The sequence below is a fragment of the Drosophila grimshawi genome, unplaced genomic scaffold (genome assembly GCF_018153295.1).
Source record: "Drosophila grimshawi isolate 15287-2541.00 unplaced genomic scaffold, ASM1815329v1 contig_1377, whole genome shotgun sequence".
Classification (NCBI taxonomy): domain Eukaryota; kingdom Metazoa; phylum Arthropoda; class Insecta; order Diptera; family Drosophilidae; genus Drosophila; species Drosophila grimshawi.
In genome coordinates this window covers 12,263,392-12,275,489 of record NW_025062900.1, presented here as the reverse complement: position 1 = coordinate 12,275,489, position 12,098 = coordinate 12,263,392, and the positions used below count along the sequence as shown (strand labels likewise).

General features: G+C 40.6%; 1 protein-coding gene across 9 annotated transcripts in view; it reads right to left on the bottom strand.

Moving 5' to 3' along the window:
- Positions 1-2,174: 2,174 nt before the first annotated feature.
- The window catches only part of LOC6562523 (1-phosphatidylinositol 4,5-bisphosphate phosphodiesterase classes I and II), a 60,674-nt gene continuing 50,750 nt past the window's right edge, over positions 2,175-12,098 (bottom strand). For 4 of the 9 annotated variants that reach the window (XM_032736025.1, XM_043214394.1, XM_001988371.2 and 1 more), the window contains exons 10-17: positions 11,278-11,509; positions 8,303-8,460; positions 5,367-5,580; positions 4,429-5,292; positions 3,481-3,937; positions 3,046-3,423; positions 2,824-2,968; positions 2,175-2,553 (exon numbers count right to left, since the gene is read on the bottom strand). In XM_032736025.1, the coding sequence (XP_032591916.1) occupies positions 2,314-2,553; positions 2,824-2,968; positions 3,046-3,423; positions 3,481-3,937; positions 4,429-5,292; positions 5,367-5,580; positions 8,303-8,460; positions 11,278-11,509 (2,688 nt within the window). In that variant the 3' untranslated portion in view covers positions 2,175-2,313. The remainder of the gene's footprint in view (positions 2,554-2,823; positions 2,969-3,045; positions 3,424-3,480; positions 3,938-4,428; positions 5,293-5,366; positions 5,581-8,302; positions 8,461-11,277; positions 11,510-12,098) is intronic. The other 5 variants (XM_032736028.1, XM_032736026.1, XM_032736029.1 and 2 more) reach the window with 5 other exon arrangements.

Here is a 12,098-nt window from a genome sequence, read left to right as displayed (position 1 = left end):
CAACAACATCAACACACAGAGATACAGAATTATGTTATGCCTACGGACATTTTTCTTTTATTGTACATACAACACCAAAAAATCTATTTGATAAATAATTTTTGGGTATTTCTTGTAATTTCCAACTATTTGCTACTATTTGAATACTGGGGGCCAATTAGATTGTTACCAATTAGATTCTAACATACACACATATATGGAAATACTGAAGCCAATATTGCAATCGGATTTAATGGGTAAACATCGAGATATATATACATATATACACATATATATATATGTATATACATTGACACATATAGACACTTTTGACTATTATGCAAAACATCAACAACAACAACATAAAACACACACATCTATTTTCTTTTTTTCTTTTTAAATATTGTATTCACCTATTTGCATTCTTTTCGGGACTGTTTTTTGTCTTTTTTTATTAATTTTTTGCAAGGGTATTTTTGGAGTCGTATTGCTTGTCGTCGCTGTTTGTGGATTGCAACGACAAGTTTAGTTCTACATATTCAACACATACACAAATTACAACATCAATCAATTAGGCAAATGGGGGGGATTTTTTTGGGATTCTTCAAATTGGTCTACACGAGTTGAGTTTTGTCATTTGGGTTTTGAGTTGCTCGGAAAAGTATTTTAGTAGTAGGAAATTACAACATCTAAGGTGGTTTTGCCGTCCAGTGAAATGTTCTTTCAACTTGTTGAATGTTTTTTTCTTTGTTTTTTTTTTTGTTTTTTTTTACGTTTTTTTTCTTTTTTGATTTTGTTCTCATAACATGTTTGCATACATATATGTATATATGTATGTGTATATGTGGTAAAGAATTCTCGTTTGTAGTGTGCTGAAATTTTGGATTTCGTTACAAGGCAGCTTGGGTTTACCTAAAAAAAAACCATATTAAGGTTCGATCGATTTGATCAACAATTAAAACTTGTTCATATTTGATTGTCGCTAAATGCGCGCACAGCTCAAGCACAGTGCCACTCAAACTGTGCGCACGCCATTTTGTTATTTGGTGTTGTAGGTTGTGCGTCGTCTGTATGCGTGCGTGTGTGTGCCTGTGTGTGTGTTTGTTTGTGTTGGTGTTTGTGTGCGTGTGTGTGTGTGCGTTAGTTTAAAGAAAGTGCCGAATAGAAAAGTCAACCAAAAGAAAACAAATATAAATAAATAAACTAAGCAGTTCGACAGCGAATTTTTATTAGAGCCTTGTGTAAAAAACTAAACTAAAATTAGGTTTGTAATTTTAGTGACTATAACAAGCATAAATAAATTGATAAACAGCCAACCAATAATATAAAAATGGACTAAAATGTTGGCATAGATTTTGTGCTACTTCTTCTGCTTCTTCTTATTCATCTTCTATGCGCGAGATTCATTTCACATTTTGTGCGAGAGCATTTAACAAATATGTATAATATAAATGTAAATATATTCATATATGTATATGATGTATATAAATAATTAATGTAAAAGTAAATCTGATATAAAAAGTAATACACACAACCACATTTAATAGTAGAAATGGAGCACGTGACGAGGCCTACGAACAAAGAGAGAAAGAGAGGGAGAGCGAGCGAGCGGGAGAGTGAGACGAAGAGAGAGAGAGAGAGAGAGAGAGTGAAAGAAAGAGAGGGCGCTCTCATGCTCATTTTCTGATCTTTGCCTGCGTCACATAACCTCACAAATTGAGGCTTTTTGTTTTTGTTTTTTTGTTTTTTTCTTCCTTTTCTTCGTCTTCTTCATCGTTTTAGTTAAATAAATAATATAAGTGTATGCTTAAGGATTTAGACACTCAGAGTTTCAGCATAGTTCGAATAGGAAGAAACCGTTTAAAAGGTTCGGTCTAGAGATAGAATAGAATTATTGTTTAAGTATCTAATCGATAAACATATGAGTCATTCACATACATAATAAATACACCGACTGTTACAGTTACACAACATATAGACACCTTTGTATATATATATATATATATATATATATATACATATATATATATATATAGTACAGATATAGATATTCATGCGCTAGAGTACAGCTAGTTTGTTCAGTTAGAAAACGCATTTTCTTTCAATTACAATTACAGTTATTTAGATCTAGAAAACTAATCGCTACGAAGATTATTTCTGCATTTTATATTCTTTTTCTATTTTCTTTTGTTAGTTTTTGTTTTTGTTTTCGTTTCTTTTGCTCTTGTTTCCTTAACACAACTGTCGCAAATACTGAAAAACTGAAGACAACAACACGTCCTGTTTTTTACCGATCCTACTCCAAGTTTTGTATATTAATTTATTTTTTATCCTTTACGTCTTCATCTCCGCCGTAATGCTATTGTGCGACTTGGCTGGCGAGATGGCAAGTCCTGCACCGCCACCGACAGCACCACCGCAGGCACCACCATCCAAATTGAGTGAGAGATTATTGCCAGAGAGCGGTCGGGATGCGGGACAGCTGTGATGGTGCGGTGCATGGAAGAGCACCAGGAAGCCATTGTTGGAGACACAGCTGCGAGATTCAGCGTCCTTGTCGAGTATTTGACGGGCCTGTTGGGAAGAGAGGGCATTGTTTAAAAATGGCACAAGAGCGATTATTCAGATTTTTACTATGAGTATAAATAATCTGATTCGTTGCAGAATTCTATCCTGATATTTAAACTTATTATTGGAAAGCTCAGTTAAGATAAAATTATCAACAAAACAGTTGTTTTTATATAAAATAATATTTAGTAGAAGAATAGTAAAAGGACATGTTAGAAAGATAAGTGATGATGATCAACTAAATAGAATATATATTGAAATATATAATTGACCCACCCTGGAGCGATGTAAGTCGAGTTCGAAGCGCACCGCATCGTGATGCTTCTGCAGCTCATTCGTGCGGCTTTCGAAGGTCTGCTTGAGGCGCGTCCGTTCCGCGACGCCACGTTCCACCACAGAGCTGCGCACCTCGCGTTTCATTCTGTTGCAGGGTAAGGAAAGTATTTTGGTTTTTATGATGAATATGACTAGGTTGGCAGCGATGTTATTAACGCTTACCTGACCAGCTCGTCGCGATCCTTGTGCACCGCTGCGATCTTCTTGACCTCATTGCGTCGCGCCTCCTGCAACTGATGCATCACCTCACCGGCCTCCTTGTCCAGCGAAGCCTTCATCTGTTTCATTTGGCTCGCCTGCGAGTTCTTCAGCACCTTCTCGGCCGCTGTGTAGATGGCCTCATGGTACTTCTCCTGCAGGTCCCGATACTGTGTGGTATACTCCCGGCAGGCGTGGCGCAAACGGGAGCTGACTGATCCCTCCATGCTGCTGGATGCTGCCTCATCTGCGGCACCGGCGCTCTCCTCGCTGCTGTCGCCCAGATCGATGGGGCAGGCGGGCACTTCGACACCCGGCTCACTGTACGTAGAGAAACAATTACTAATTTTAATGGCGTCATTGGGAATCACGCACAACGTTGCCGCGCCGGGCACTTACAGGCTGCGGTTGCTCAGACGCTTCACCAGCTTGTTGGTGATGGTGAATTTGGGCTTCTTGCCGCCGTCGAGGGGACTCGACTTCTGGCCAGCGATCTTGAGCTTCTCCTTGTCGTGCTTCTTGCGCAACGATTCCAGTTTCTTTTCCATCTCTAGTCGTTTCTCGCGCACCGACTTGTGTTCGAGTATCTTGTCCAGCGGCTCGGCGAACACGCGATTCACATCGAACTGTGAGGTATCCACCTGTCTGAGCGATGTGCTGCCCGATGCATCCAACGAGCTTTCGTGCTGTAGAATGGCAATGCTGCTATCATCGTTCCGTTGTCCGTCCGTGCGATCTGACGGCAGATCCACACTGATGGTGGCCTGTACGGAGATGCTTGGACGTGGCTTGGGCGATGTGGTTTGCGGCACCGGAATTAGCTCCTTCTTTTGGTGACCTACTTTAACGAAAACGACTGTAGAATCAGAGACAATCGGGCAGAAAGCAGATAGGGACAGCGAGCGAGAGACAGAGAGAGAGAGAGAGAGAGAGCGGAGAGAGCGAGAGAGATCGAGCGAGTAAAAGTGGAATTGGGAAGAGGGTTTCGGGGGGTTTTCGGGGTTTCGGGGGTTTTTCAGGGTTTTTTTTTTTTTTTTTTGGTGCAGTTTGTGTGTCCGTTAACCGTTTTGTGTGGTGGTGGTTTTTGGTGGTGTTGGTTGTGTGGTGGTGTTGGTTGTTTTATTTTTATTTATTTTTTTGGGGAAGGAGGTGCGTGTGCGTTTAACCAAATCCAAAATCCAAAAGTTTAACCGAAAGTTTACATTTGAACATACAAAAGAAAAGTAGAAAGAAAAGAAAGTAAAATTAAAACGCAACTCGAATGCTACAGAGGTACTTCATCATCATCATCGTGCTGCTTAGAGCAGGGTCTTTCTTCCAACTGGTCGATGGACAAGAGCAACTTACATGACTTGGTCAGATCGTCATCGGCATTTGCGACGGCATCCGTACCATCCGTCAGCACCGACAGCTGCATTCCGCGCTTCTCCTGCTCGCTCTGGTATTTGATGGGATTGGCGAGAGCCTCGGCGAAATTGGATAGATCGTCGGGCACATAGTCCTTGACGACGACGCACAGGAAGAGCGAGGCGAGCGCAATCGGCTGACCCACCTCGGAGCGGAGATTCACATGACGATAGCCGGGACAGAGACCAATCACGGGCAGCACCCGATGCCCGATCAGCTTGCCACCCTCCTCATAAGCAGCGATCCGCATGCTCGCCAGCTCCGGCAGCACCACCTTCTTGAAGACGAACGGCTCCTCGTCGTAGACGGGATTCATGCCATTGTCACGCACAGTCTTGGTGCGAAACTTCTTGCGCACCGTATCCGCCGGCAGGCCAAACATGTCCACCTCGACAAAGGTGTTCACGCGCTTATCGGTGAGGAATTGCCCGGATAATACGGTAATCGAAACGGTGCCGGCAATAATGCCATCCACGGTGCTCTCGGCAAATGGATCGAGGCGACGATCGGAGCGTCGCATGAACTCCGGCTTCAACAAATAACCGGAGCGGGCGTTGTACTCAAAGATGCCCAGATTCAGTTGCATGGCCAGATCGAGGGTCTGAAAGTTCAGTGCCACCAGCTGACAGCCGGCATTCCAGAACACCTGCGGCATAAAATTGGAGCTATCGAATCGAGTGCCAGCCGGATAAACTCTCGACAACTGATGCTTGTTGTAGTTGACGAACTCAATCGGTCGATCCTTGAGCAGTGTCATCGCCTGCTTCTCATCGAACGAGGACATCTCATAGCAGCGGCCCTTCTCTGTGTCGCAATTGAGTTGGATGTGGACATGAGTTAGTATCTTAATGGATGCAGTGCAGTTTGCTGGTACTTACTCTCCGCTGACTCAAAGGAGCTAAAGTGTATGGGTTGCACATAGTTGACTAACGCTGAGATCTCTGCACCCGCCTCCGTTTCCTTTTGCGCCTTATCCGGTTGTGGTTCATTGCCACTGGGCAGACTGGGTGTTGTATTGGGCAGGGATTCATCTTCGCTCGAACTGTCCGAGTCGGAGGAGCCGGTGCTATCCTTTGAGCTCTGACGTATTTGCTACAAAATTGAACACAATCAAAGATATTGGAATTATGCCATCATTTGCAATGGTCTTAATCGGTTTTTTAATCCCTAAGAAACTTTTTTAAATTAGATTTCTCGGAATTAAATTGTCTAATTTCAGAAACTTTTTATATTAAAGGCATTTGCTATGCAACAACAAAAGTGGTGGCCAAAATGTATTCAACTCCACCGGGAATAATTGGCCACACTGAAAGAATTTGCAAGACGGAGCCAAGGCTAAAAACGTCTAGACAAATAAATCAAATCGCCAGCAATTATTTTTAAATATTAGAAACGCAAAAGACGCTTTCCAAAATGTGTATAAATGTGCATATCTATAATGAAATCATTTTGTAAGTGACTAGACTGATAAAGATACAAAAAATAGTTTTTTATAAATATTCGTAAATATATTTATGAAGATTTAAAGATTTTTATAAATTAATCAAACTGTTAAATTGGCCAGAAAAGTCACTTATTGAACATATTCAAATTAATGGCAGAAGTTGCTCAAACTTGAAGTTAAACAAAAGTTTAACAATAATTCAAATTGATGGACTGCTTTATCAATAACAAGAATTAAAAAATGCATATCAGCTCAATAATTCATGAAAACATGATTGTGTGTGGGCATTTATAAATATATACATTATTTATAGATTACAGCTACAAAAATGACAGACATAATGCGACATGTTGCATGTTTTTATACAATTTAATAGCCACGGTCGGTCACGGGCTCGATATTGGCGCAGCTGCCAATATACGAAAGCTTTTTATAATTTTCTGTTGTTATCGCTGCAACAGATCCGACAGGCGAACATCTGGACAGCTGGACGGACGGGCGAAAGTCAATGGGGTCGGTGTCAATAGTGCAAGCAGCACACAATGCATAATGGCAAGAAAATGGCGTAGATTGTGTTGCACAGGGGGGGGGGGGGGGTGGTGGGGGGGTTGCAGTGGGCGGGGCTGGAGGCTGGCTTACAATGGAGTCCATGTGGCTATTGTATTATGCATGGCTGACACGAAGTTCACTCACAACAATCTCTCATAGTCGCTTCCCCTCCCATTTCCCATCTCCCATTTCCCTTTGGCTCTTAGCCATTATGCATTATCCATTATCCATTATCCATTGCCCGTTTCTGTAGTCTCCATTTTCCAGTTTGTATCTCATTTCGCTTGCAGTGCAAAATATTATAGACATCTGAATATGTAGTTCTGTCAAATTCAAGCTTAATCAGTCAAAAACTATAATGCGAACAGTGCTGCTCAAACTGTAGACCCTTATTGCTGTTGTGGCGGATTTGTTTGGCCAAAATTAGGCAAACTCGAAAACTGGTCGACGTTTTGCATGACTCATGGTTTTCCTGATTCATGGTTTCCCCCCAAAATCATGCTGTTCGCTCCAATAGTCAAATGTGCAATTAAATTTATATGCAGTCTGCTCTTGTTGCCTACGCAGCAGCCATTTAACCATGGCACTGGTCAAAAGGATATATGTATGGAGGCAATTATGAGGCTGATGATGACATGAATGCTATGAAAACGACCTCAAATGTGGCAGAAGCTCATCAGACATTTCGAGGAATTTATTTGAATGTGAGTCGAGTTTCATTCGCAGTTAATTGTGGAATTATAAACCAACTGAATTAGAACATGTTGTGTTGAGAATTACCGAAAGTGAAGAATTAAGTTAAGTCTATACGAATGGTGATTGTCAGGCACACTCTAAATAAGCAGCTGTCAATTTCACAAGCACATTTACTCAGCAACAACCAACACACTCATCTAAATTCAAATTTGAATTGAAATTCGTTTGATTATTCGGATATTACTAATATCTGTTTAGGCTGTTTCCTTATCATAGCCTAGAGTAGCGGTAAAGCAACATTTAAATTTGTCAAGTTTAAATAAAAATATGTTAACTATTGTATACATAATTGTATACATAATAAATGTATTCGAATTCATCTATTTAATCTGTTAGTTGAGCTGGCAACCGTACTAAAAAAATACGCAATCATCTCTCTGCTTAGATCACCATATCGCAGAGGATAAATTAAAGATAGTTTTAATCGGTAATCAGGAACAGCAAGTCACGATGCTTAACATTATTATCGTCCTGAATTGTAAAGGAAACCCTTTTTATTGTTCTGGTTTACGTCTGGTTGACTGTCGCTGGTCGTCGACCAGTTTTTCAATTCATCCATTTATCCAGCATTTCATGCATATGTGTGTATTGTGTGGGTATTTGCATTTATATTCATAAGTGTGACTGTGTGTATGTGTGTGTATGTGTGTGTGTGTGTGTGAGTGTGTTATCATTACGACGTATGTAAACGCAGAGCGTAAACACAGCAATGTCGACAATCAACACCAAAAACAACAACTGAAATGCCTCCATTCCGTTTGCTTGTTGAATTGGGGACGTAGGGGTTGCGGGAGCGGGGGTTGGGTGGGGGTGGGGTTTGTCTAGGGGCAGACAAACAATGCGACAACAAATCAACCGATTCCTGCTGAGTCGAGTGCCACCAAACATCACATATAGTGGGATGTCTGTGTCTGTGTCTGTGTGTGTGCTGCCATTAAATGCAATTACAGGCATGCCAATGCCACGCCCACACACATACACACATTTACCCTTATGCATTAAACATATATATATGTTTATATATATTTACATATATATATATATTAAGCATATAGCAATACTTACTTGCAACGGCGGCGCATGTCCTCCGCTAACAATGTCACCATTTGCGGCGCCTGTCATTGTGCGTCCTGCTGCTGCCGCCCCAGCTCCTGCTTCGTCTTGCGCTGCGGCAGCCACTTGTTGCGCATTGGCAGCTGCTGCAGCCTTCGCCGCCGCATCCACTGCGGAATAAAAGAAAACATTTATTGAATAAAATGCAGATATGCAACACAACAATAAAGTCAAATGAGAATGTTTGAGTTGTGGAGTCTGCTCAAAGTTCAGATTCCCTGTTCGTCTCTCAGCCTTGAAGCTGGCTTGATTAACATTTTGAGTCGGGCTGTTTCAAGCACTATACCATATAGCTGCTAAGGGAATGGACTACTATATCCTTTAGCACACATGAGAAGAATCATCGATGGAAAGATAAGTTATTGCATAGAAAGTTTATTAGAGGCATTTTAGTAATTCGCACTTAATTTTATTCTGGATGATAGATGATTGTTAGAGAGATGAGTAGATTGATTTATGGATAGATGGATGAATAGATAGAAAGAGTGTGTGTTTGAATAGATGGATCTATTAAAGTAGATAGATAGATATTAAATGAAAGTTGAAAGACGTGAATTTTAAACAAGACATTCTGTTATAAGCAATGAAATAGTGTCAAAAGGATAATAAAATAATGTTAGGAACATTCGAATGTTTGTTATTATTGCATATAATATGTGCCTTGCAAAACGCTTTTATGTTCACCAAGGCGAAAGAAAGTCTTTCAAATCCCCAGGCGAAACACTTTTTCATCGTGCCAAAGAAAATGATTGTAGATATTTGCATTATAAAGGAATGACGATAAAATAGTGATATCATCAAACGAAGAATAAATTTTAAGGACCTACAGCCAGCTTAATATGTACATATTTATAATTCTAAGCATATTTAAGCCAACCCAAACAGCTATCTCTACTACCCATTCTATATCAATTTGTGTACAACAAAAAAATGGTATAAAATATGTATGTCCATTTACTATAAAGTTTTTGAGACATAAAAAAAAGATACCCCGTTAAAGAATTGCTGCTCCCATTATATAATATGCATGGGGATAATAAAAAAAAATTAATCGCATTAAGTACGCGAACAAAGTTAAAAAAATGGATGCCAAGAGACGCTGGCAGTGCCAATTGGCCAATTGCGCTGGGATTAGTTTGAGAAACTGTTGCCGAGCGGAGGAGGAGGAGAAGCGCGTGACGCGTCTGGGGAACAAATATGACTTTTAGACATACAGTGTATAATACATATGTATATTCACTAGCCAACTATGTAGTATTTGCAGCAATGCTGGTGCTCAGCTGGGAACCAAGTTTCTTCCCAGTTGATTGCAGCGACGCCAAGCGACTGTTACTCTGACGGCGACGTCGACCGAGACTGCAGCCAGTGGCAAAAGTCATTTGCATTTATAAATTGGCTTTTTGCAATTCATGAGCAAAATGTCAACGTGCACGGGCAGTGGGTGAAGGAGCGAGCAGAGCAAAGTGACGCAAAATGGCGTTGAGTGTCAGCCATGGGTAAATTGTGCAGTTGTGCATGGAAATGGATCCTACAGGACTCGCAGTAGCAGTCTGTGGCCCATTAGCCAGCGGGACGGCTGGCAGACAACTAAACACATTTATATGCTAAATACTAATAAAACTTTATACGAGTGCAGAGCAAACGAATCGAACCGAAACCAAAAAGCAGTCAGCCAAACGAAATGTTCTCTTTAAGAGTTCCACACAACATATGGCCATTCGAGTTGAGTCGATGATATTGATTTTATCTAAATAATCAACTCAATGGCTAACCGAAATGCATAATTCCAGTCATAATGACAGGATTGTATACTTTAGACCAACCAAGAGCCATTTCTATGCCGAACACAAATATCCATTGATGCAGAGATTATTATAATTTTTGACTCTATTATGTATTTATGTACATGTTACAACTACTTTCGTAAACCAAGCACAGACGAATAAAGGAAACAAAGAAATCCAAGGAGTACGCATTTGGAAAGAGAACAGAAAATATATATATATACATATATAATAGTTGTTAACCATATCCCATCATATCTCATCAGCATCAACATCTCGAAGAGGCTTAATGAAGGATTAGACAACAGCCAAGATGAATGCGATGTTGACAGTTAATCAGCAGCTGATTTAAACAATCTAAATTGACACGCGTAATAAAAATACTCAAACTGAGTTAAATTAATGAACAAAACGAACGCACAAAGTTTACACAATCTTAGATCGCTATCATCATCGTCATCAAACTACAAAGTGAGCGTTAAAGTTATTGTTGTCGAAGGTGCAATAAAATGAATTTATTTGTAGAGAAAAAGGGAATGAAATTCAAAGAAAGGATGAGCTTTCATTCATGTTATTGCTTTTCTTGTGCAACTTGTTGTTCCTTTACACTTTCAGTATAAATAGTTTGTTGAGTTGTATTTTCACTTTTTTCTGTGAAACAAAGAAAAAGTGATTGCATTCGTTGGTTCTCTTAAATTGAAATAAGAACAACGTTCTACTCTGAGCAACTTAGAGAAATAAATTTGATATTTCAGTTTATTATATTTTTAGATTCTATTTAATTATGTGAACACATTTCAATTCTTGTTTTATATATGGTTTATCTGCTGTATGAATCGGCCTTGTGCTGTAGCCATTGTCTTTGGCCGAGGCGCTACACTTCCTTCGCTTTGAATATAGTTGGGGAAATGAGTTAAAAAGTCGTTGCTTACAGAAAGTAGAAGGACGAGCTTATTTGCAATTAGATGGCAGCGAGGGGCACTGCAACAGCAGCGCGGCATAAGAGTTATGGCTGCAACAACAACAGCAGCAACAACAATGCCAACATTACGCATTACACATTACGCATTATGTATACGACATGTGGCATTCGAAATGAAATCACCCAAAAAGACAAGGCATATTTGTTGTTTGTGGGCTTACCTGAGTTTGCCGATGTGAGTTTATTGCCGGCAGCTGGTGTGCCCAATGCCGATGGTTTCTTGTGATGATGGTGATGATGATGATGATGCTTCTTCTTGTTCTTGATAATGATCTTGCGCCGCAGCATCGATGGTGGCGGCAAGTCCGCATTTGGCTCCAGCGGATGCGAATCGAGCGGTTTGTCCAACAGCATATCGCCAAAGATTTCGCGGCAATAGTTGGCAATCTTTGCCTGAAAAAACCAACAATAAAAAACACGAAAAATTGCAACATTTTACTAACTGGCGGCTAACTGAAATTTGATGAGTTAATACCCCAACCGCTTCCTTCGACACAACTAGCCCGCAGACAGCAAAGTTCCCTTGCAACTTTCATATAAGTAAGCAAGCACGTGGGCAGTCTGTCTGCCCGTCTGCCTCTCTGCCTGTCTGCGTTTGTGTGTGTTAGTTTTACCTGCTCCCCATGGTAAATTTAGTTTATGTAACTACTTTTAATGGTTAAACTTTAGCCAGATGCCTACTCTGCCCCCACTTACATCACCCCCCTCTTGCCACACGTTTGATGCTACTGTAAAAAAAAGTTTGCTTTTGTTATTATCTCGTGGAGCTAAAGCATCAGGCAATTACCTTTCGAGTAGCTTCCGAGATTTACCCAACCACAGCCGCTACTTGTCCATATTTGAGCTGGGGTCTGCGAGTGCTGGTTGTGGGAGTGTGTGTGGGAGTGTGTGTGTGTGTGTGTGTATTGTGGCAGGAAGATAAGGTAGGCAGCAACTTTCGACTCCCATTGGAATGGGATGCACACGTGCACGTGTAAGTTGC